The sequence below is a fragment of the Callithrix jacchus genome, chromosome 2, assembly GCF_049354715.1.
Source record: "Callithrix jacchus isolate 240 chromosome 2, calJac240_pri, whole genome shotgun sequence".
NCBI classification, from domain to species: domain Eukaryota; kingdom Metazoa; phylum Chordata; class Mammalia; order Primates; family Cebidae; genus Callithrix; species Callithrix jacchus.
In genome coordinates this window covers 171,269,614-171,294,946 of record NC_133503.1, presented here as the reverse complement: position 1 = coordinate 171,294,946, position 25,333 = coordinate 171,269,614, and the positions used below count along the sequence as shown (strand labels likewise).

At 39.4% G+C, this 25,333-nt stretch overlaps 1 protein-coding gene across 4 annotated transcripts; it reads right to left on the bottom strand.

Annotated features, from left to right (window-relative positions):
• On the bottom strand, window positions 1–24,673 carry C1QTNF3 (C1q and TNF related 3). Of its 4 annotated transcripts, none has more exons than XM_003732366.5 (6): window positions 24,290–24,673; window positions 16,875–16,986; window positions 14,509–14,663; window positions 9,632–9,761; window positions 5,071–5,170; window positions 1–2,275 (listed from the first exon to the last, which is right to left on the bottom strand). In XM_003732366.5, the coding sequence occupies exons 1-6, from the start codon at window positions 24,590–24,592 to the stop codon at window positions 2,116–2,118; spliced, it is 960 nt and encodes a 319-aa protein (XP_003732414.3). In that variant the 5' UTR covers window positions 24,593–24,673; the 3' UTR covers window positions 1–2,115. The 4 variants fall into 4 exon arrangements, with proteins under 4 accessions (XP_003732414.3, XP_035147597.2, XP_008990452.3 ...); XM_035291706.3 differs by having other exon boundaries at window positions 24,329–24,673; XM_008992204.5 differs by having other exon boundaries at window positions 24,509–24,673.
• Between the last annotated feature and the right edge of the window lie 660 nt (window positions 24,674–25,333).

Here is a 25,333-nt window from a genome sequence, read left to right as displayed (position 1 = left end):
TCAGAGATATTCAGATTTTATTAGCGAGTCCTCCAAATATCAATGTCTTAAAAGGTTGGATTTATAATAATGGAATAACTGAAAAGCGAAGTTTTCTGGAGTCACATGACCCTGCTGTGTGCCATGTCACTTATTCACATGGCTGTTTACATCATCTGCATGAAAATATTTTCACTTTGCGTTAACCATGGTGATTTACAATTGTATGACTATTAAACTTTATTAAAAACAAGTTTAGAAAGTATAACAAAGGTGTATTTATTTCCATATATTGCTTGTTACATTTTTCTTGCCACAGTTTTATCTAAACCAGGTCAAAATTTTTCTCTAAGTATTTATTAATACTGTATGTTCTTCAGATATAAAATCCCTCTGGCCAACATACAACATTTGAATATCTATTGGCAACATACCTCTATGAAATATTTATGACATTTGTTAATAGCAAACCTCAGCCTCCTGACCCCATGTCTGAAGTCGGGGGTGATGTGGGGGGACATATACAAAATTACAAAAACATTACTGGTCAAGCACATTATAGCTAAAATCTACTGACTTTAAAATGGCATTGCATGTGAATTCGGAGTTTCAACATAGTTGTGGATCAAAGGAAAGGGTCAAAGGCTAAGCTGAACGTGGAGGGCACTGAATTAGCTAATAAGGCAGCTCTAATTAGCTCTCTATGCCTTTAGTTGTAGGGATAATCAATGCAAGTAAACCCATGGTTTAAAAGCCTATGTGGAAATGTAGATTGTTATAGAGAATAAATTAAAGTCTCGATATTTCAAAGGGAATTCATTATATGAAATGTTTCAGATAGGCGTCTGGCTAGTGCATTTTAAATATGATTCAAAATGAGGGTAAAGACATCTTCTTATGATGCCTTCTTTGCCTAAAATAAGCCAAATTGGAGTATCATCTTTGGAAACTCTCTTCAGAACTTTCGGAACATTCTTATAATATCATTTTGGTGGCAAGTTTAGTCCTTTGAGAATAGACTTTAGGGTGCAGACAGATAGGCAAAAACCAAGTGACACCTTCTACAATACCTGGCACATAAAAGCTGCTCTGTGAATCTTGGTTAAGTATTGTAAACAAGGAAGTCATATTTTTTTTATTGAATAAAACACTAAGACCCTTTTCTCATGTGTTTCTTAAATGGAATATTCTTATATTTCATATTCATTAGTTTGCATGTATATAATTAAGTTTACATCCCCTTTAACATGACTTAGTGTATATAAAGTAGAAATATACTGGGGGTGATTTCCAAATTAAAAGAAAAGAATGTGATAATATTCATCCCATATGAACTAAGCTCACCTTAACTGGTTCTGCAGGCCACAGTGACAAAGACCTGTTGTAACTCAAGAAACAAAATGGCAAAGAGTGAATCTGATAAGCCAGATCATATAAACCCAGTTTCGGACCATGAGAACATTCTATTTCTAAAAATGCAAGCCATTAGAACTCAAGGTTTAATTACAGAAGTATTTTTATTAAAAAGGAGGAACCAATTACTTGTCTACATTGTAAATACTTTTGCTATCTAAAAGCTATCTGAAATTATTTTAAAAACTCTATTTTATTCATGAATATTGATCCACTGGGTGAAAGTGTTACTTCCCAGTCTAGGCTTTATGAATGTTTCCGGAACCTAGGTCCTGGCAAGTGCACCCCTGTTCTTGCCCCAGCAATATCACTGCATCCTGTTCTCTCAAGTGTTATAAAGAATGATGAATTTAAGACTTCAGGAGTTCCTGAAAACTGATATTAAATTAAAAGCAGAGCAGCCAAAATTCTTTGCAAATGATTTCTCTGATAGGAAAAATTATTTCCAAGCTGTGTCAGAGGAGAATTCTCCTTTAGGTGCCAAGGAAATAATGATAAAGATGCTCAGTATATTAGTCAAGGTCATCTGAGACTAATGGTTGATTCTTCTGAGCCCCTGAGTTGTCCAACATGATTGATGTATACCTGTAGCATGAATAGCATAGTAACCAATAATTTTTTGAATACAGCCTGTAAAACCCTCAACTTTAATGTTCCTCAGACCATAACAATATCAGCTCAGCTACAAGTCTTCCCCAAAGTGGGGCTATTCTAGTCACATATTTACTTTGTTTCAAACAGCAGGAATCCTGCAAAGGTGGAGAAGCGTTGGTGGTCCCCATGGAGAGCACCGTTGCCCATTCGCAGCCAAACCTCATCCCCTTTGGCCAGCTTCAGCACAGCATGGTTGCTGGATGTATCTGATTTGCCCTTCGTTTCATAGCTGGAAAGAAAAAGAGGCACAAACTACTTAGTCTTTGCCATGAACAACCAGCTTTTCACCAAAGTCTGTTCTCCCCTTCTCCCCTTCCCCCAGGTATAATCCTGTGGCTAAGTTCTCCAAACAGCCTGTGAGCAGAAGTGACCTATGTGCCACTTCTACAGCTGGCCAGTAACACTCTCACAAACACCCCTCCCTGCTCCTTCTTATGACTGTCTGGAATGTTCATGGCAATGACAAGAATGATTTTAGAAGCCATATGGTGAATACTGGGTTCTTGGAGACTGTGTGGAAAAGAGCTCTCTCTCTCCCTTGCCCCAACCTGGAACAACTCTGGGCTGTTTGATGACAAGGAAAGAAAGTAATACTATGTTTGATCCATTCCACTGGGTTTTTGTTGCAGCAATCTAGCTTCCCTTACTAAGCCAGAATTTGGGACTAAAAGAGACTGCTCCATAACCCAAATAAAAATAGGCTTCACTGGCTCACGGTCAGGCAAGGAGCAATGGGGAAACAAATATCATGGTCTGGAAAAGCAGGAAATCCATGTTACACTGTGCAAAAACATTTGGGAAAACATGATAACTTGGAAGATAGATCTAATACCTATCGGCTAAGAAAGGGTAATGATTGGAAAAAGCCAAAATACTCTTTGCTGCCTTTAGAAAGACATTGCTACAAAAGATCAGCTTAGGCAAAAACTGTCTTGTTTGAAGTAGAGGAAGTAAACAGTGTCTACATGGTTGGGGCCTAACAAGGTTAGAAAAGCCAGGTGTTTTTATACCTGGAAGAGCAGTGATAAAGGTGATGCTTTTTTCTTAAGACTACTCATTCAGCAACCATAAAAAAGAATCAGTTCATGCCCTTTGCAGGAACATGGGTGAAGCTGGAAGCCATAATTCTCAGCAAACTAACACAGGAACACAAAACCAAACACCACATATTCTCACCCATAAGTGAGAGTTGAACAATGAGAATGCATGGACACGGCGGCGGGGGGAACATCACACACCAGGGCCTTTTGCAGGGTCGGGGGAAGAAGAAGGGAGAGCATTAGGACAAATACCTAACGCATGCAGGGGTAAAACCTAGATGACGGGTTGAAAGGTGCAGAAAACCACCATGGCACATGTATACCTATATAACAAACCTGCACGTTCTGCGCATGTATCCCAGAATTAAAGTAGAATTTTTAAAAAAGACTACTTATTTAATCAAATAGACACAGCTGTGGCACAATCTAATGGTTTAAAAATATTGCCATTCTACCCAAATCTATTGCTTTAGAAAGCCTCAGGGTAACTCCATTAAACTGAGAGAATGGCGTGAAGACAAGGAACAGTAGGCTGAAAACTGTCAAGGAAAGTACCTGAATTGTAGTTTAGTAACACACGTAACTCAGTTGACTTAATGCATTTAACAAATGAAGCAAAAACCAGCTAAGTAAATAGAGTAAAAAAATATATATAGAGAGAGAGTGAAAGCCTGTTAAGTAAGTTTCTGAGGAAATGAGATTACCCAAAACTGGACTCAAGAGGCTTGGGATGTTTGACTCCGCCTTCAAATTTGCACCGCCTGGAAGTGGGCTGTGAGAGGAGGGCCTGTTCACCTTTTAGAAGTGCCACAGAGAAAAACAGATAAAGAAGATCCTCCTAGAGGACAGAATCAGGAGCCAAAGAGAAGAACAGCCAATGAACCATTTGATGAAAAGGACTACTCATTGACTGATTCGGGTCTTTGAGCTGGATGCATTGCTTGTGCTTTACAGTCCGTCTCCCATAGAGACAGAGATGGGGAGACATATATTCTAAGTGAATGAAGATGAGTTCAGCAGATATTTGGAAGCCAGAGAGGCAGAAAAGGCTAACTGTTCACCAGAATCCCCTTTCCTCTCTTCCAACAGCACTGCACTTCCATGCCACCCTTGCATTGGCTGGGTGGAAAACAATGTGACTAAGTTTTCTGAACAGAATTCCTGATCCACAAATATTTCCACAAGCTGGCAACAGCAAGCTTTTCTCCTTCTGACTATGGCAATGGCAATGACCAGAGAGATATCAAAGTCAGTTTTATAGATGGCAGAGCTGCTTTCATCAGCCTGGCTTCCTCAAAAACCAGGAAGAATAAACCCACTCCCAACCTGCATCCTTCCTTCAAACCCCCATTCTTTCACAACCTGGAACTCTTGCCCTGGACTTGTCAAGAAAAATCAACTTCTAGCATGTTAGAGCTACTGGACCTCTTAGTTGCAACAATTTCACCTACCCTAACTCATCTTTCTGTCTTTTGGCATTTCAAATACATCTTCCCACTCAGGTTCTGCGCCAGAAGTAAACACAGCAATTATCACACATCATCAAAAATAACAGGGAAATGATAACAGCCACAGGGTTTTTGATAGAAAACTCATGGCCCACTTAATTGTAAGAAAGGTGTTGGCTGTCTACCTCTCTGCCACATTTCAAGCTAACATCAGAGGGCATGGGAGAATGGGAAAGCAGAAAAAGGGGCGGAGGGAGAGGATAAAAATCATGAGTTATAAAAATAATCCAAATGATTGGTAATAGGGAGTGCCACTAGTAACTAATGCAAGGCCTCTTATCAACCTGCTGATGCTCAAGTTCAGCAGATTTATTTCTTCCCAAATAGTAATGATGATAATGTGGCCATATTGGTGCATGAGGACTCTTATTAGGAAAGGGGCCATGTCAGGCTCTATTGACTCCTACACGCTTCCCTCATTCCTTGAACAAACAATGGCAGCATGGAGGAGACACGTGATAGAAAAGACCACCCACCTGTACATGCTGAAGACTGTATTGCCGTTGTGCATAAGGTATACATACACTTCCTCAACATCCTCATGCTTCATCATGCTGAAGGTGAAGAAATACACACCTGAAAAAGGCAGGTATTTATCCATGCTGATATTAACATGTTATACATTGAGGACCTAGATCTATCTGAAGATTTGCCGAATGCCTTCACATTTCTTTTATTGATATTCTTTGTAGGATGGAGTCTCTCTTCAGCCTTAATTTGTAGGAATGTCCCTTTCTCTATGCCCCTTACAAGTGCTTTCAAGTATTTTGAAACTTTCTCAATGTGTGCACTGTGTATCCAGAATAAGACTTTAAAGTCTTTAAGAGAAAGAGCCTACCTCATTTTAGTTGTATCTGTCTGCCTTGTGCTCTGACAAAGTGCTTAGGTAAAGTAGGTGTTGTTCCTGGGCATAGGTTAGCTATCATCTGCACCTACCACAGGACTCATGTTATCAAGGTACAGAGAGGTTTGGGGTTGAACAACAATGCCCCATAACTTAAGAACACAAGGAACTATAATAACACAACAGATGATTATACTCACCAAAGAAGTTAGCTAAAGGTAAGGAAACCTTGGACCACAGAATAAATGTTTATGAATTCTAAAGAAATGATTCTGGTAATTTTTCATGTTATTCCTTGTATGTTGGTAAACTTGTACACAATAAATAGAAAGACCCAACTTAGACTCAGCAAAAGTACCTTGTCACTAAAGGTCTGTATCCTCTTCATTTGAAAAAGATCAACTTATATTTTTAAAGATTTTAGTTTTCTTATAAGAGCCTAGGGGTCCTAACTGAAAGCAATATAATATGACCTAATATACTCTAAGTGCCAGCACACAAGATACTATCACTGAATGATTAAGAAGAATTCAATAGCAGACAGACAAGTCAAAAGGAACATTTTTCCAACTCTAAGTGATCTGGGATTTGGGTGTGCATTTTGGAAAGGTGAATGAACTTAAGTCATCAAGCTCTTAGTGATTTCCATGTTATATTTTAAACTAATGGCTTTTCAAGACATAATTCAGAAATATCTTTTTTTAAAAAAAGCAAAGGACAGTTCTGTCTTTTTCTCAAAGGTGCAATCAAGTAAGTTGGAAAAATAACCTGTAAAGGTGCCATGTCAGGTCACCTGATTCTAAGTCAAATTAAATGAAGAAGTATGATGATGCTTTGCCTAGTGCCAGGAATGCATATTCAATGTTCTGGGACCAAAGGAAATGGCCTAAAAGTTCATCATGCCCATTCAAATGCCTAGAGATTAGCCCACAGATGAAAAGAAAGGCAGATAAAAATGAAAAGCCTCAAGAAAAATAGTTTATAGGTGTTTAGTTTTTCATACTTTACAAAATTTCATATAAGACACATGCATGTCACAGTTTTCAATGCCTCAAGAAGATAAAGCTGAAATCAAAATGACAGGAAAATATATTAGCTTTTCTTACAAATGATTACTACTATAAAAAAATAGATTGCAAAAACATGTTAGAAAGAGTAGACTGAGAAAACCAGATGGTGAATAAATGAAATGCCTGGAGTTGGAAATACCAAACTTAATATGTATTATACCCACATGTGGCCCTTCTGCAAGGGAAGGTACTGAAGCCAGAGGAGACACACTTGCCCTACGGCTTTGAGGTCTTTGTGTTGCTGTAATTTCAAAAACCAGCCTTCTCTGTGTCTTCACTCCCAAAGTTGAAAATGGTCTTTTTGCAATCTATTGCAAAAATGGAGAGATTGAAACAGAAAACTCTGAGAGTCAAATGACAGTTGGTATCGCTAGAAACTGAACGTCTGACCCAAGAGAGCTCTGAAAACCTAAATTCTTACTTAGGCTTCAATTATAAAGCCAGTTAATTCCATGGAAACATGGACGAGGTATTTCTAGGCACTAATATAATCTGTGACACAGATAGCATTTAACAGAATAGTTTTAAGAAAATTATGACATAAACCTTCAGAGCAGAAAAATCACATAAGAGCATCAAAGGTGATTTTCCTGACATTAAAGTGTGCTGAAAGATTGTTTCTATCATTTCATATCTCGGTTCATTTCTGACTTAAGCTGAGTAGAAAAATAATTCAAGGTGTACTTAAAAGCATTCGTGAAAAATCTGACAGGGCCACTGCATCCATCAGAAGTTTCTTCCTTTTAATTCTGAATACCATATAGAGAAACAAGAATTGAAAAACAAAAACCAAATAAGTATCCACATTCTGCAACACTAGGAGTCCGGAAGAAAATCAGTGACCTTCAAAATACCTGTACGTGCTGCCATATGCCCCTGAGGGTAGGCAGAGTCATATGGAGATAACAGGAGGTTGGGTAGGTTCTGAGGAGGCCAGGTGGCAGCAGGTTTTACACAGTGCCAGGAGAAATGCTCTCGCTGATAGTGAGGGCCATGTGGAAGGGAAATGCGGCAAACAAGCCCGTGAACAGCGCTGAGTTCACAAACTGAGTTCACAACCATTACCCCAAACACAGCCTTTGCTTGTGAAGCAAAGGCTGTGTTTGGGATGACGGTTGCTAGATACAGTGTAGGATGTGGAAAGAGGACCTGCAGTGGCTGATCTCAAAATCTGCCAGCAAAATGAAAAAAGAAAGGCTCTTGAAAGCAAGGAAACCAGGAAGTGCAAGACTGGTTTCAGAAGCTTTCCTAGACCCGGTGCAGTCTGGAGAGGCAGTGGAAGTGTGACCAAGAAAAACACACATCAGGACCATACTTAAAAGAATCCGTCAGTCTCCCGGCAGCAGGGGAGGGAGTCATTGAGTTACCCCGTCTAGAAACTGCCCTCATCCTTTCTTTCGCAAGAAACTATAGCGTATAGCTGGTCAAGGAAAATACAACTCATTCAACCATCAGTTAATTTCTAAAAGTAGAAAAGAAAGGCCAAAATGACCCTAATGGATTAACAATACTCTCCAAGAAAATAATGTTGTCATATAGTAGATGAAAAATGTAGTCATGGATTTCTACTAATAAAGCAAATACTTCTATGAAAGATCATTATAGAACAAAAGGCACAAACCCATGGTAGAAAAGTCAAGACAATAGAAGGAACTAAAAACTGGGGCATCAGAAAAACCTGGTGAGATCTGAATAAAGTCTGTAATTTAGTCATAGTATTGTACCTAGCTTCATTTCTTTATTTTAGAAATAGCACTTTGGTTATTTAAAACGTCAATAGCAGGGGAAGATGGTTAAAGAAAATATGAGAACTTTGTATAATATTTTTATAACTCTCCTATAAGTCTAAATCGATTCAAAGTAAAAAGTCTGTAAAATGGCATTTTCTATTTAACAACTGTCCAGAAACTTGAAAGCACATTTTCCTGATTAGGCTATTAGGAAATAAACGCTTTCATATCTTGACAATATAAGTATATTGGTACAACCCTTCCAGGGAGCAATCTGACAAAATTGATAAAAATTATAAATATGTTCACAATAATAATGTTTCTAACACTTTAGCCTACAGATATACCTGTAAGTGATCAATATCAAAATGGTATATTCTGACTGGCATGGTGGTTCACACCTGTAATCCCAGCACTTTGGGAGGCTGAGGTAGATGGATCACCTCAGGCCAGAAGTTTCAGACAAGCCTGGTCAACATAGTAAAACCCATCTCTACTAAAAGTACAAAAATTAGCCGGGAGTGGTGGTTTGGGTCTGTAGTGCCAGCTACTCAGGAGACTGAGTGGAGGATCACTTGAGCTTCGAAGGCAGAGGTGGCAGAGGTTGCAGTGAGCCAAGATGGCACCACTGACTGCACTCCAGGCTGGACAACAGAGTGAAACCCTGTCTAGAAAAAAATGAAAACAAAAACACCACCACAACAAGGAAAAAAACAAACTTGAAACAACCCAATGTCCAGAAATAAGGGAATCACTAAATATACTTTGGTATATCCAGCTACAAGAAAGCAGATGAAGTAATGATGTGAAAAGAGTTCTAAAATATACTGTTAGTTTTTTTAAAAGCAAGATACAATCAGACTGGAGTATCCTAGCTTTTATATAGAAATGAAAAATATTTGTATTCATTTGCATAAAGAACCTCTTTTAACTTTTTAAATAAGTAAATGTATTACCTACTCAATTTTTTTTTTAATCAAAAAAATAGGATCAGGCACTCCCTGAGGAGGTGGCTAGGGGAGGAAAAGGTTATGACACATTTAAACTGAGAATTATGTTTTAAGGACTTTTAAAATCAGAGGTAACTATGTCCTTCTCAGTCCAAATCAGAGTTAATAATATTAGTAACTATGGCCATATTTTAAAAACTGTTTTTAAACAGTTTAATTAGATTCTAATTTGTTTACTTTGAAATCCAACAGAAATCTATATGTACTGTTTGGTTTAACCCGAATCAGAAAAAATAACTTCCTTAATGTCTTCCTTTATTTCCCACTCCCCTCATCCTTCTTTCCCTCCCTTCCTTTGTCAGACCCTCCCTCTCCTCTTTCCTTTCTTCCTTAACTGTCTTATTATGTTGATTAACTCATCTTCATCTATTTTTCCATCTCACCTGATACTGGGGCCCCAAATCTACCAGTCATGACATCAAAGAAGTTTCCAATGTTGGTCTCAACACTGCTGAAGATGATCCCACTGTTCTGATTGCTGAAGTGAGTTGCCAGAGAAGCCATGAACGCAATCTAAGGAAATAACTATTGATCAGTAAAGAGGCAATTTATATTAAAGAAGTCAAGTTTTTATGCCGATTCATTTGTTAAAACATTATACATAACAGCAAGACTGCAAATAAACATCAACCTATGGAGAAAGAAATGAATAAATTATGGTAATTCCTAACATTTTAATGCTGTGCAGCTGTTAGATTGACATTGTATATCAACATTTTTGAACATAGGTTTCAAAGATTGTCTTTCAAATGATTTTTGAAATATTAAAATTCTGTTATTAAATAATACCAGAAAAATTTAGATGAAATTTTCCACATATAGCCATGAAATGCATGTTAGCAAATTCAAGGATCTGAGAAACCCTATAGTCAAACATTTTAATTTTGGAAACCCTGCATTATTTTCTCCCCAAAAGATGCCATTAATGTTTTTCTTCTTTATAGAGATGAGGTCTCACTATGTTGGCCCGGCTGGTCTCAAACTCCTAGACTCAAGAAATCTGCCTTCCTCGGCCTCCCAAAGTGCTAGGATTAAAGGTGTGAGCCATGGTGCCCAGCCTATTAATTTCTAACAAAATTAATTCTTTGAATACACTTTGATAATTCTTGATGCTGATCTAAATGTGCATCTATATAAAATGAGAAAATATCTTCCATTCACTGTTTACTCAAAAAGTAGACAACACAAGATCATTATGGTCTGATACCAGATTTTATCAATTGTGTCTGTGTGGATGGAGTTATTGTGTGAGCAAATTCAGAAAAATATCTGTAAGAATATTTTTGAAATTATTAGTAGCATGTCTTTCTCAATAGAAGTTTCACAGGAAGGTTTTCTTTTCTTAATTACACTTACAATTTTCAAGTTAGTTAATTTTATATTCAGAAAAAAAGACATACTAATTTTAAAGTTATAGAATTGTATTTATTTACATGAGCGGGTATTTAGGATAGATTGTCATTTATGAAATAAAGTAATAATATGTATATATGTTTCCATCATATTTAAAAGTAACATGTATATAAGTATGCATAAATCTGAAAAGTTACATAACTGTATGTTAATAGTAATAATCTCTGGGCATGTTTTATTATTTTTTGCCCAGAAGCTTTTTAATCTTTTTTAAAAATAGAAAGATATTACGTGAATAATCTTGAAATGGTAAGAGTGTTTGCAATTATCTAAAACATAGAAAATGGTTTACTAAAATTAGCAATCGTTTTGAATATAGAACAGCAAAAATTTCTGGGCATGATTTTGGATGAAAAAAATGTCATATTGGAACTGTAAAGTTTAGAGATAGGAGAATCCAAGAAGTCATTTAATAGTCAACACCCATTCCTGGGAATGGTTACAAATACTTTATGTGTAATCTCTTAAGGGACTTCGAAAGCCTCTGCCCAATCAGTAAAAGATCAGCAAGAGAATTAATTTAAGAAGCCAACTCATGGTGGTAACCAAGAGGCTCTATGAGTTTGGGAATAAAACTGTCTACTTGGGTCCAAAAATATGAGATTAGGGCCCACCTCCCTTAATTCTGTCACTTGGTAAGTCATTTAGAATTTGAGCCTCAAATTTCTGTATCCCTTCAGTGGAAAATGGGGCACTACTCTTCCTGCTCCTGCCACTGCTTCTACTATTGCTACCACCTCTGTACTATTAATGTCCAAAGACAGGGGTGAAGGTCAAAATACAAAATGTTAACAATCATTTTTAAAGTCTTGGGATAATTCCACCTGTCAAGAAAAACTTTGTCACTATTCACAATAGCAAAGACATGGAATCAATCTAAATTTCCATTAATGATAGACTGGATAAAGAAAATGTGGTACACAAACACCATGGAACGCCATGAGCCATAAAAAAGAATGAGATCATGTCCCTTACAGGGACATGGTGGAGCTGGAGGCCATTATCCTTAGCAAACTAATTCAGGAACAGAAAACCAAACATCACATGCTCTCATGTTCCCACGTATATGTGGGAGCTAACTGATGAGAACACATTGACATATAGAGGGGAACACAAACACTAGGGCTTATCAGAGGGTGGAGGGTGGGAAGAGAGAGAGGATTAGGAAAAATAACCAATGGGTAGTAGGTTTAATACTTGGTGATAAAATAATCTGTACAACAAATCCCCGTGACACAAGTTTACCTATGTAAAAAACCTGCACATGAACCCCTGAACTTAAAATAAAAATTTAAAAAAAAGAAAAGATTTTGCTTCAAACCACCATTGAAGAATGAGTTGCAAAAATCAAAGTCAATACTTGGACCAAATGAGTCATTGAAACTGAGTGTAAGTTAGGTTAATAAATTCTTTAACTTGCTGGACCCATCAAAGAATGTGAAGTTCCCTCCTTCACAATCTGCCCAAGACCCAAATGGTTGTATTGTGATTTTAGAGTAAATGGTTGATGGGGCAAATTTAATAATTGCCCAGGATGTTCTCTATCAAACTGGCTACTCCAGGGCCCCTTCTCCATGGTTTACCATTCACAGGTTCTAGGTTAGTGTTTTTGTTTGTTTGTTTGTTTGTTTTTGTTTTTTTGTTTTTCTTTTAGAGAAGGAAAGGGGGAAAAAAGGAGTGAAGGAGAGGAAGAAAGAGGAAGAAAAAGGAGGAGAGAGAACGGAAATGTTGCTTTATTCTAAAAATTGGGTATTAATAATGGCCAATCAATATTTCATTTAAACCTCTGAGTAGGTGTGATGTGGTATTGACAAGAATGTATATTTTGTGTATTTAAAGTGGAGAGCTCTATAAATATGTATTAAGTTTACTTGTAATATTAATAATTTACAAGTAATATTTATTAATATTAATAAATAAATAAATATTTATTAAGTGTTTAGCTTTGAGATATTTATCTTCTGTCTTAAGAAATACCTTAACCTGGCATCTCTAGCCTTTTTGTTTGTAAATTTATACTGGCACATGGATCCCAGGTTGCCGAAATCATGAAACGGCATTTGGCTGGGCATGGTGGCTCACACCTGTAATCCCAGAACTTTGGAAGCCAAGGCAGGCAGATCACTGGAGGCCAGGAGTTCAAGACCAGCCTGACCAACATAGTGAAACCCCATCTCTACTAAAAATACAAAAAAATTAGCCAGATGTGATATTGCATGCCTCTAATCCTAGCTACTCCAGAGGCTGAGGCAAGAGAATTGCTTGAACCTGGGTGGAGACTGCAGTGAGCCAAGATCACACCACTGCACTCCAGCCTGTGCACACACACACACAAAACAAAAGTAAAACAGCATTTATTTAAAAGTTGCAAAGCCCACAAAAAGCAGTAAGAGTAACACACTAACTATTCACATTATCTTAAACTTGAAAAACCAAGGCCCAGAAAAATGTTGGAACTTATACGGGGTCAAATAACCACCATACACACACAAAATAAAAGACAGTTTCCCCCTAATTGATCTTTCAAGAATCAATTTATAGTCTTTATAGCTAGTTCTTCAAACGACAAGAATCGCTTTATAGTCTAGTTCTTCAAAAGTCTCTGATGTTGCAGGATTTTATCTCAGTTACTTTATTTTTACCCACAAGTTACTGTTTTGGGAAGACACTAGCCAGAAACAAACTTAATTTTTAAAAATGCTAGTTTTTAGTGCTGATAGAAGTCCCCTGGAGGGGATCCATTTCAAAATATTAGCTCTCCCCTACCTTCCAAAAATCCAAAGTTAGTACTTTTTCTTGTGACCTAACCTCACATTTACCAGTTTAAGATGTTGTTGGCAATAAGAACTTTAAAGGTCATTTAAAAGATAAATAAAGAATAGATAAATGGGAACTTGAGCTGGGGATAAAATGTACAGTTTTAACCTCAGGAACTGATTTTTTAAACTTCATGCTGAAACAAATGTAATCTGGTCTGGAGCATTGAGTGGATGACTCAAAACTGAAATTCTCCATTCTTAAAGAAGATTCTAACAAGAGAAGCTCAAATAAAAACTGCACCACAAGGCCAAGTGTGGATCCCTGCACTTTTTTGGGAGGCTGAGGCAGGCAGATCACTTCAGGCCAGGAATCTGAGACCAGCCTAGCCAACATGGCGAAAATCCGTCTCTATTAGAAATACAAAATTTAGCCAGGTGTGGTGGTGCACACCAGTAATTCCATCTATTAGGGAGGCTGAGGCATGAGAATTGCTCAAAACCAGGAGGCAGAGGTTGCAGTGAGCACAGATCGTGCCACTGCACTCCAGTCTGGGCAACAGAGCAAGACTCTGTTTCAATAAATAAACAAATAAAAATTATACCACAAAATAAAAGTTGAGAGAAAACAATATATATCAATATTTATGTATAGATTAGTATATATAAATATAGCAACATTAATCAATAAAATATCATAACTAGATATTTCACCATTCCATTTATATATTTAAATATTTATATATTCAAGTTGGCCCAAACCCTTATTACATCTTAGTACATTCTTAAAACATCTCATTTGGGAAAATGGGAGATGAGCTTATATTCACGGCTGTCTTGGATTTGGTCCTATGAGGAACTTGGATTTCACTCTTCATAAATGTCTCTCCTCCCTAAGAATGTTATCAAAGTCCTCCTTTTGGACAGCATAGGCCTTATGCAAACATCCTGTGGTGTAGATGAACAAACTGAGACTCAGATTTACTCAAAATTGGGGAAGACTTGAGGAAGCACTCAAACATGCTACTGCCTGGCCCCTTGTGGCCAGGGAGGTTGGGAAGCCACCAGGAGATGTACTGAGGATGGTTTACCTGAAGTTCCGGTGGAATCCCCGGGTATCCCTTCTCTCCTTTGGGGCCATGCTGCCCCCGCTCCCCTCGAGGCCCCAGGTCACCTTTGTCGCCCTTCTCACCTTTGGCTCCTTCATGACCAGTGGCTCCGTTGTTGCCATTGTTTCCATGGTTTCCTTAAACAACCAGACATCACACCATGAGAAAACCCAGTCGCTCATACTTACCATCCATTTCTAGACAAGCTGTCCAAATTCAATTATGAAAGGGGACCATTCGAAACAATCCCAAATAGAACCAAGGGGTATCATCATCTAAATGGGGCACCAGGCTCTGAAAGAAGCCTTAGATACCCCAAAGCTCCAAAGCCTGTTTATCCTTTGAAGCAAGTCTTGGAGGAAAAATTGTGTAGAAGACTGATTATCATATTATCATTTAAAATAGCAAAGATTGGAAACCACCTATATAATCACCAATACAAGGAGGGCATGGCATATTCTAGTAAACCATGTTACATAGTCATAAAAAAGAGGGCTGAAGAAAAATGTTTAATGATACAGTGATATTCATGATATTTTTAGATTTTAAAATGTTATGAGTGGCCAGGTACAGTGGTTCACACCTGTAATCCCAACACTTTGGGAAGCCAAGGTGGGAGGATCACTTGAGCCCTAGAGTTTGAGATCAGCCTGAACAACATGGTGAGATCCTATCTTTATGAAAATAGAAATTAAAAAATTAGCCAGGTGTATCGGTGCACACCTGTAGTCCCAGCTATTTGGGAGGCTGAGGCAGGAGGACCTCTTGAGTTTAAAAGGTCAAGGCTATAGTGAGCCTGGATTTGTCACTTCACTCCAGCCAGGCAAAAGGGTATGATCTTGTTTCAGAAAAAAAAAAGTTACGAGTAAATAGAAATAACATGGTGCTATTTGTGTTTGGAAAAAATATGTATTTGTGGATTATATTCATAGAGAAGAGACTAGGATAAGTTACAGAAAAAAGGCCACAGTGGTTTTTTTCTAAATGTGAAACCTGAGTAATGTTCATGTCATTCTATATATTTTTCTGTCTCTTTGAAGTTTTCTACAAAAAACACATATCACTTTTATAACTGAGGAAAGGTAAATTCATTCATTAAACAAATTACAGCAATGGTTTTGAAAGCAAGAGTTGGAAAACAATTTCAACTCTTCCCTTTGCCATCAAGAGACAATTTTTACGGCTCTTCTTTATTTTAATATTTGCTAACTTTCAGGCTTTTTTGCTGTTTATTTTGCATGCTACCTTTGATCAGTTATCATAACAGGCTTATGACTCTTCCAAATGAATGATCTTTGACTGTGTTTACAAATTAATGTTTTCAGTGACAAAGCCATTTCCTGGTTGGAAAACATTTAACCAAGGCCAGCCTTTCCTGTAACCTCAGAAGAGTTAAGCCCTGACAAGATTTTATAAGGGTCAAAATAGCCCCTACCCTACCTCATTGCACCTGCTGGCTGCTGTCCTTGATGGCCAATGACATAGGTTCCAAGCCAGTAAGTGTAAAGTTTAACATAGGATTTTCTTACTATAAATTTGGTTTTGTGCAAGAAGCTACTCAAAAGTAGAAAAAAAAATGAAACTACATTTGATAAATGTTAACATCAATGAGAGTAAGTCACAGAAGAGCCAGTGGACTTTGGCCATACCCTGAGATGAGGTCTTACCCTTGGGATTAACATGAAGATGAAGACAATAGAACCCAAGATACATTTGGGAGCCCCAGATTGAGGGGACCTGAGCTAGCCTCTCCTGGGCTGACCCAGAGCACCAACAGGCTCATGGCACCCCCACCCTGTTCCTGGAGCCATCGACACAGTAGAGATGACCGAACTGTTGGTCTAGTCGGTCTGATGTGGCTCCAGAACATTCCCCATGCCACTACATGGTGCTGGAGCCTAAAAATGTTTCCATGAGCCCAAGAGTGGTTTGAGTCAACTGACAGATAGCTGAACACGGAGAGACCCTGAGATTGGAGGAGGAAACACTTAGCAGGTCCTAGAGTCACACACTCAGTGACTGGCATGGAAATGACTGTAGCCCAGACCAGTAAGCTTTCGGCTCTGCTCTGCCCTTCCTAAAGCATGCTGTGGCAGATATACTGGAATGAATACTATGACCAGGTAGTTTCAGACTCAATCCTGGTGAGGAGCCTCCAACCTGTGGACCTAGGAGCAAAGGGCAAACCTAAATAATTTGGGAGTTCCAAATTATTACTCCAGGGTGCCACAAGTCTAGTGGATCCTTTGGATCACACACAAGTGATCCCAAATTATTTAGGTTTGCCCTTTGCTCCTACTTTAGCTCGGACTGCAATTAGATTGACAGCATGTCTTGCGCATCCTTACCTGGAATGCCAGGAGGGCCCGGTGGCCCAGGGGGCCCTTGGTAGCCTCGAAAGCTGTAGTCTCCATGACAACACTTACTGCAGTCTGGGGCCATTCCTCCAGTTTGTGGAGACTAAAAAGATAGAAAGAGAAGCTTCAGAAAAAAAGGCACTTGTGAGCAATTAGGATTTTTTTTTTTTTAGAGACGGAGTTTCGCTCTTGTTACCCAGGCTGGAGCGCAATGGCGCGATCTCGGCTCACCACAACCTCCGCCTCCTGGGCTCAGGCAATTCTCCTGCCTCAGCCTCCTGAGTAGCTGGGATTACAGGCACGCGCCACCGTGCCCAGATAATTTTTTGTATTTTTAGTAGAGACGGGGTTTCACCATGTTGACCAGGATGGTCTCGATCTCTTGACCTCGTGATCCACCCGCCTCGGCCTCCCAAAGTGCTGGGATTACAGGCTTGAGCCACCGCGCCCGGCCACAATTAGGATTTTTAAATTTCCTCTGGTCTTGGCCCTTAGGTAAGCTTAACTGCAATCCACAACAAGATCAGAAAAGATGGGATGGGGTGGAGATATCAATGGTAAAAGGTCAGGGAGCAGCTACGGTGAGTTGATGATCGAAGGAAAAGGCAGCAAGAAAGTCAACAGGGGAAGATGCTCTTTGAAAAGGCGGGTGGGTCAGGGTGGGGAATTGGGTCATATTTCCGGAAAGTGCTTTCCTGCTGCTACTATAACAGCAAAGGAAGAAACTCCTTCAGAAGTAGATTTGGAAGTCTTTTCTCTTTCCCAACTGCCATAGCCCCAGATGTAGCTAAATTGAGTATATGACCCTCCAATTACAAGAATTGTCCACTTCAAACACTGTTACTAAATTCTTACTATGCTTACTATATTCGTGATACCGGGTTAAGAGCTAGATTAAAAGTTCTTAGAAATTCTGAATAGTAACACTAGGTTTTCAAACAGCTACAGCACACTTAAATTGCCCTAGAAAATGAAGAAAATAAAGTATTCTTTAGTCCAATACATTTATTTTCTTAACTGACAACTACAAATTGTATATATTTATCATGTATAACATGTCGTTGTAAAATAAGTGCACATTGTAAATACCAAATTGAGCTAATAAACATATTAGCTCATAATACGTTTTTTGTAGATATATATGTATAGATATATATTTTTTGTAAATAATATACTTTTTGTGGAGAGAACACAAATCTGCTCTTAGCAATTTTCAGGAATACAATACATTGCTATTAAATATAAGTCTAATACATTTGTATTAATTATCTACGTCTTGAAACAACTTTAACTTTACAAGTAAATCGACTATTTAACATGATTTCTGTTTTGCACATTCCACTTTAAAATATGAAATGATTGGTTGGCTGGGCATAATGGCTCATGCCTGTAATCCCAGCACTTTGGGAGGCTGAGGGGGGTGGATCACCTGACGTCAGGAGTTGGAGACCAGCCTGACCAACGTGGTGAAACCCCGTCTCTGCTAAAAATATAAAAATTAACTGGGCGTAGTGGTGCATGCCTATAATCCCAGCTACTTGGGAGGCTGAGCCAGGAGAATCACTTGAACCTAGGGAGCGGAGGTTGCAGTGAGCTGAAATGGCACCATTGTACTCCAGCCTGGGTGACAAGAGCAAGACTCAGTTTCAAAAAAAAAAATTGTGAAATCCTTATCTCACTGTTTGAATCGATATTTAATAAGCTCTTAATGGGTACTAAATATGCTCAAGTATGACACTGAGTAAAATACTTATTTATACAAAGATAAATTTCAAAAATGTGTGCTTTGTGTCAAAGAGCTAAAGATCTAGTGGACGCTGGCTGCAGAAGAGTTAAAGTTGCTTATGAAATTTGAACTCTCATCTGAATTGGCAAATTGCCTTTTAATTATGTCATACAAAATACTCGTGGAAATGTTCCTAGACATCAATTATCATTCAATGGTCTTTTGAAAACAGCATGTTGTTGCTAAGAGATTCATGAAAAAAATGAGATAAAGGAGAGAAAGGAGGCCAGGGAAGAAGAGAAAGAAAAAGGAAACACAGAGAGAGGAAAAAAGAATTTAAAATTCAAGTTATATTTATCACAAAAACTTTAAGCAGAAAACTAGGTCAAAACTTCACACAGTTAAACATGTAAACCTTATTTTTTTTTCTTTAGTCAAAAATGGGCTTGGATTTTGTTCTCACTCTCTCACCACTTTTTCCTATAATTTTCCACAAAGCTATTCAGGGAAAACACTGAACAGTATCTGAAGCACAAGCACTCTCCTGCAACAGCTCAGAACCCAAGACTTGCCTGATCAGCAGCTACGACTTAGAGCTAACTCTAGTCTTGTCTTCAGTCTACCAGGCTCCAACCTGGACAAGAACTAGAGTCTATGAAAACCTTCTGTCAAATTGGTAGGGGAAGAAAAATCAACTAAAGCCATAGATTTGAGATGAGCGATTTCATCTCAGGGAGTTTATCTGAGGGATTTCAGGACACTTGGAAAGTCAAAGATACCACGGCTCGCCCCACCTTCTCATCCAAAACTGTAATCTGAGAACGAAGGATTCCATATTTCCTGCCATGGTTTTGCTAATGTGAAATTCAGCCTTTTAAACCTCAGAAAATTCAGGGCTCTGCCAATGATGAATTTTAAGGATGGAGAAGGGAGGAGAAGAAGGGAAAATCCTCAAGTGGAATCACTGATGTAGGAATGGAATGGAAATACTGAGATGCTTAGGAATGTTGAAACACCCACTGGACTGTAAACCAGAATTTCCATCGTGCTGCTGCGTGACCTTAGAGAAGTCACTGTTCTCCAGACATCTTTTTTTGTTTGCTTTGTTTTGGGCTATTAAATCAAAGCATTGGATGAGGTGGTGTTGGGGCACTGAAAATGACTCTTCAGAACAACATGCTTCAGTGTGTTGAGTGCTTTGGAAATGGAAGGCTTCAGAGATAAGCCACAAAGATAAGGTGAGCTCAGGGAGGAGGAAAGGGTCCATGGAGCAGGACAAAAGCTCACTTGATCTTGACTTTCAGTATGAATGCAGGTCATGAGAGAGGGGCCCTCATGATTCTCCTGACCTTTTGGATTTTAAGAAAGAGGTGTTGGAAGAGCTACCACAGGGATAACTGGCTTGTGGGGTAGGGCGGGAGAGAGAGAGAGAGAGAGAGAGAGAAAGGAAAGAAAGCCTCAGATCCAAGGTCTCTCTCTGCTCTTTCCCTGCCTCCCAGTCTCTCTGATCCCCTTTCCAGAAGTGCCTGGAGAGACTCTGTTTGGAATTTCAAATAAGGAAATGTGACTAAGGAAGCTTCTTTCCAGAAGAAATGCAATTGTCTTAAGAACTCCTCCTTAGGAATCTGTCAAATAACCGGGAAAGATAAACCACTAGAGAAGAGACTGGGAGTTATCACAAGGCTCAGACAGGCTTTTCTGTATTTCCTTAAGGCAGCTAGGAGACATAATCTGGGAAGCTTTAAGACAACCTCTGTTCACAGTAAATTTCCCTTCCCTTCCTGACACTGTTACAATAGGTAGCTACTCAGACATAAGCAGGATAGGGGAGGGCTCTACCTGACCAGGAATATCAGGTGATCATCAGGTGATGGTCAAGTGGTTTTTAACTGTCACTCTAAAATAATAATTGGTTGCACCCAGTGCCAGGGAAAGGCAGTCTCCCTAGAAAAAAACCTGAAACCGGTGATCAGCAGCTTCCCAATAAGAGGTCAGGAGTTGGGTAAGTGGGCTCAAGCATGTGCATTAAGAGGCAAAATGTCAGAATTTAACTGGCAAATGATCTACTAGGAGCATTTGACTGGTAAGGGAAGAGTACCTCAAGTAAGCATGCTTACAACTCCAGTGAACACACTGTGCATGCTCACCTCCCAAGTAAGTGCTGGCAGGCCACTGCCCATGTGGACAACCCACCCCAAGGGAAGAATCAAGGAAGTAACGCAAGACCCCAGAAGAATGCCAACACAAAAAACCTAAGTCAAAATATCAAATCGTGCACTTGTCTTTCAAGTTGTCCATTCTGCCCTCTTTCTGGTATGCTTGCCTTCCTTTTGTTCTTGCTATAAGGCTCTTTAACAAACTTTCATTCCTGTTCTAAAGCTGGCTTTGGTCTCTCCTTCCGCCTTCTTACCCTCAATGGAATTGAGGAGCCAAGCATTGAGGTTGCTGCAGACCTGCATGGATTTGCTGCTGGTAAGAACACCGCCCTCAAGGCTCAGAGGAACTTTTTCATTTACTTCTACATTCCCCAACTCCCCGCCACCCTACATGGAAGGGTGTGTCAGCATGCATACTGCATTCCCATGCGATTCCCGTGTGCTATACCATTAACTAAATCTGTATGTGTTTTTCTCCTACTGATCTGCCTTAGGACAGTTAATTTTCAGAGAATCTTCAGAGGGTGAAACAGGGGAAGATTTCCCACTTTTCCCCTACCATGGTCTTGCATTTTTGTTGTTGTTGTTAAAGTCTAGTATCTAGGCACAAGAAGTCAGCTCCAGGAGATGAGGTTGCTCAATGCTAGAGCTAACTTGGATCGGAATTGCAAGACCAAGCTACTCGAGGGCACTTCGAGAGGACAGAGCTGTCACCAAAACAGTGAGAGACTTTTGGTTGTTACTAGTCGGGCGCCTCGTGAGAACCCTTCAGCAACATTGCATTACATGTTCCTCCCTCTGGCCTTGCCTTTCAAAGTTCAGTTGAATGGAACAATGCTTGTGAGTCTTTTGATGGAACTCTTAGAACAAGTTGGACGGTATGTGTTAATTCAGAAGTTTTCTCCTAGGCAAGGGAAAAATTACATGTATGTAGTTGCTATTTATGATCTCCTTAAGTTTATAAGCCCCTTTCTCAAAAGCAGGTCAAATTTCTATGCAGAAGGCATGTGAATTTGCCTCATGGGAGAAAGACACGCTCCATCAATTTTGTAGATGGAGGCCTAGGGGTAGTGATGCAGGACTGAACTCTACTACTAGTAAGTGACTTCTAGGAAGGAGAGTTATAGCCCCTTTTTTTAACACCTCCCTCCCAAAAAAAGGGAAAAGAAAGGAGAGGAAGGGAAGTGGGAGGAGAGAGAAATGGGTATCCAGGAGAAGAAGAGGAAATTGATAAAGGTAGATGACAAAGAGCCTGCAGAGAAGAAAATACCGGGAAAAGAGTCCAGGTCTGCTCACCCCAGATCTCTGGCCATTGTACTCCACCATGAACCCCCAGCCAGAGCATCTCTCCAGAACACAATCTGATTATCTCACTGTCCTGCTATGAACAAACAAAATCTTGCTGGCAAAGCAAAACCTAAGCTCCTAAACCAGATAGCAGAATCCTTCTTGGCCTGACACTAAAATTATGTAATGTCCCATCCCCCCAACCCCCACCTCTGCATCCCTAACCCAGGAGCTTCAGCCACAGCCAACTCCTCACAGGCCCTCCAGTCTCTGTTCCAGCACCTTTTTTTTCTTCCTAATTTGCTATGGATAGGCATTCTTTTAATCTCATCTTTTAAGATCCAACTCAAAAACCATCAGTATTTTTAACACTTTCGCTCAACTGCCTTTTATGTACTGACTTTATTTAACACATGGCATTTAATTAAACTTAATTTAATTAAAGAAATTATCTCTACTAGAGCCCTTCAGGATGGTTTGGACATGGGAGCTCAGGCATATTTATCTTTATATATCCCTGACCCCCCTTTTAAAGTTTGGCACAAAATAGAAGCACAAGAAATGCTTGGTAACTAAATGAATAAAAGGAAAATTAAATTAAATGAAAGAAGAGGGAAAGAGGAAGTAGGGAAAGAAGGAAAAACATAGCAGAATCCTAAATTCAATCTGTATCTCCACAGCCATTGGTAGAGGAGATGTACTGAAAACTCTAAATATCCTCACTATCTCATATTGGTGGTTTGTTTGAAAATACTTCAGGATTCTAGAAGGTAGAGTGAAGGAGAAATGTGATCTGGATTTCAGTGGCCTGCTGGGTGTTGGTTGTCAGGACATAATGACCAAAGATAACCTTTAACTTCCTTCTGCTGCCTCTGGGGAATCACACTGTCATGTCCAGAAAGAATACCATCTATGAAATGGAAAGTCCAGATCAAGTCTTGGACACAAGTGAAAATATCTTCACTACAAAACAAAAACAAAACAAAAAACCCACACACAAATTAGCGTGAATCATTACCCTTTAGCCAAAAGATTGTCAGATGAATAGACAATGTCTGAAAGTGGCTTTCAAAAGATATGATCACATTGAGAGAATATCATTTCTTCCGTGGCTCCTTAAAGAAGCATTTTCTCTTGATACAGCCCCCACAGAATGGTTCAGGCAACTGCATTGTGTGGTCAGGTTAGAAGCTCTGAGTTAGTTTCAGATCTACAACTGATTCTGTATGTGATCTTGGTTCCTAATATATAACCAAACAACCCACCCAAACTTCTCAATCCATGGTAAAAAGGATTTAGATTTCAACTACATGAAATTCTTCAGGTCCTATTTAATGCATTAAAGTAGCCAATTCTTGTAGTAAAAACCCATGTGTTCAAATATCACATAACTCAAAGTAACTCTTCTCACTCCATCTGTTTTCAACATACCAGATGCCTAAATATGTCTCTTCCTGTATTTAATGTTTTAAATTACATTGAGTTTCACCAATTTGTAATTCACTATACTGAAATCTTAACTCACTCTTACACTACCAAGAGTTAAAGATATTTCCTTAAATGCTGAATGTAGAACCTGAGAAATAGATCAAGTCCTCTGTGATTATCAGGCATCAAATCATGCTATAAGGTTTGCATTTTAAATATACAGTTTATTTTTTATTTAACTCTTTAATTCTTTTTTAAACAGGCTGAACAGGGAGGCTTAACAACCCAGAATGCTATAAATCAAATAAACAAGACTGCCGAGAAATGTCACAGTATACTCACAGGTCAAAGTAAAAAAAACTCTGATTGCTTTTGACAAACTCAAAGGGCAGCTTCTCCCTGCTGGAAGAGATTAAGAAAGTCCAGTTCTCTTACGAACAGCAAATGATTATCTACCGCAACCCATCTGTCTTCATGGGTCAACACTCCTTTCCAGACCAACAGACCAAGAAAGAAATCAAGTCCCAGCATAGCGGGAAGCTGGCTCCCCTTTCTGATGAGGTGACGCTATGGCCACTCTTTATTCCATCACATCTGCTGATTTTCTAAAAGAGACTGACAGCCTCTCTTGTACCCTAGAGCAATTCAGGAAAGGATCCACAAGCAGCTTAGCAAATGTCTCTAAAGTATTCATTGATTCTAATAATCTTAGCCAAAAAAAAAGAACAACAGCAGCAACAACAATAGCAACAGCAAAAACAAAACTCATTAAGCTTTCACACAAATCCTTAAAAGAGAATTCTGAGTACCTGGCCCCAGAATGGGGTGATCTGGGCTAGGTCATCTACCTCGGGGTGCGGTAGCTCATCTGGTCTCAGGGATTTTAGGTCTGTAGAAGTGTTATTATCCACAGTCCCAGTTTTAGGATGGCTCCGCTCTCTCACTTTCTCCCTCCTGGAGCCGCTACGGCCAGTCTGCTGGTGGCTTTGCACTATTCTCGCCACCACTTTATTAGCTCTTCCGCTCACCTCCATGTATTCATCTTGACACAGGCAAAAAGGGAGGAAAAACAAAGCCAGAAGTTGCCAATAGATGAGCTGCCTCCAAAGCATGATTCTCAACAGAGCCTCAGAGCCTCCCTGAGGCTCCTTCCAGGAGCGTGGTCTCCTCGGGTGGATGCCAGGACTGGAGCTGAGAGCTGAAGCGGCTCTCAGTTTGGTTTTATAGTTTGGTGTGTAATAAATAAGGCTGTAGGCATGCCAGAGTGACAGCAGCCCTCCTCCCCTGGCAGAACAGCCCCCATTCATCACTTTCCCACACCACAGGCAAGACCGATCTGTGTGCACACTTTCCAGTTGGCGGGATTCATAAGTGTCACACCTTGGCACGTTTCTGTTGAAGTGTGAAGAAAACATACACAACTAGCAGGGAACAGACAGCATGTGTCCAGCGGCTGGCTTTCGTGATTAGACATGAAAAGGCTGTGCATTTGCAGTCTGAAAAGCCTTTTGGAAAAATCTACTCTTGCGCTTGCCAGGAAATTCAGGCTTAACTGCATGAGTTTCGTCTGAAATAGCAGTGGAAACCCATTCAGGGCTTTCACGACAGCTCTTGCTATCTAGCTGTACAGTTAATACTTCCCCACTTGGGCCCACTTAAGGTAACTCATTTCCCCTTCCGGATACCGGCGGCAGAAGGCGGTTGGTCTCCTAGGAAACACTGAGCGGGAATCAGGTGCAGTGTTTCTGGGTATAGCAACAATATTTCACCATCTTCAGCTTTACTTCTTTTTCCCCTGGCTTCCCAAAAGCCAATATTAAATCAAAGTTAACCAAGTCAGCTACTGTTAGATT

Bases quoted from the DNA above. Each gene is read 5' to 3' on its own strand.
- C1QTNF3 (XM_003732366.5), bottom strand. From the start codon at position 24,592: ATGCTTTGGAGGCAGCTCATCTATTGGCAACTTCTGGCTTTGTTTTTC. The intron at 16,987-24,289 runs GTACTCAGAATT...CTATCTTTTTAG, and splicing joins TCACCCCATTCTGGGGCCAG to TCTCCACAAACTGGAGGAAT. The intron at 9,762-14,508 runs GTAAACCATCCT...TTATTTCCTTAG, and splicing joins GGATTCCACCGGAACTTCAG to ATTGCGTTCATGGCTTCTCT.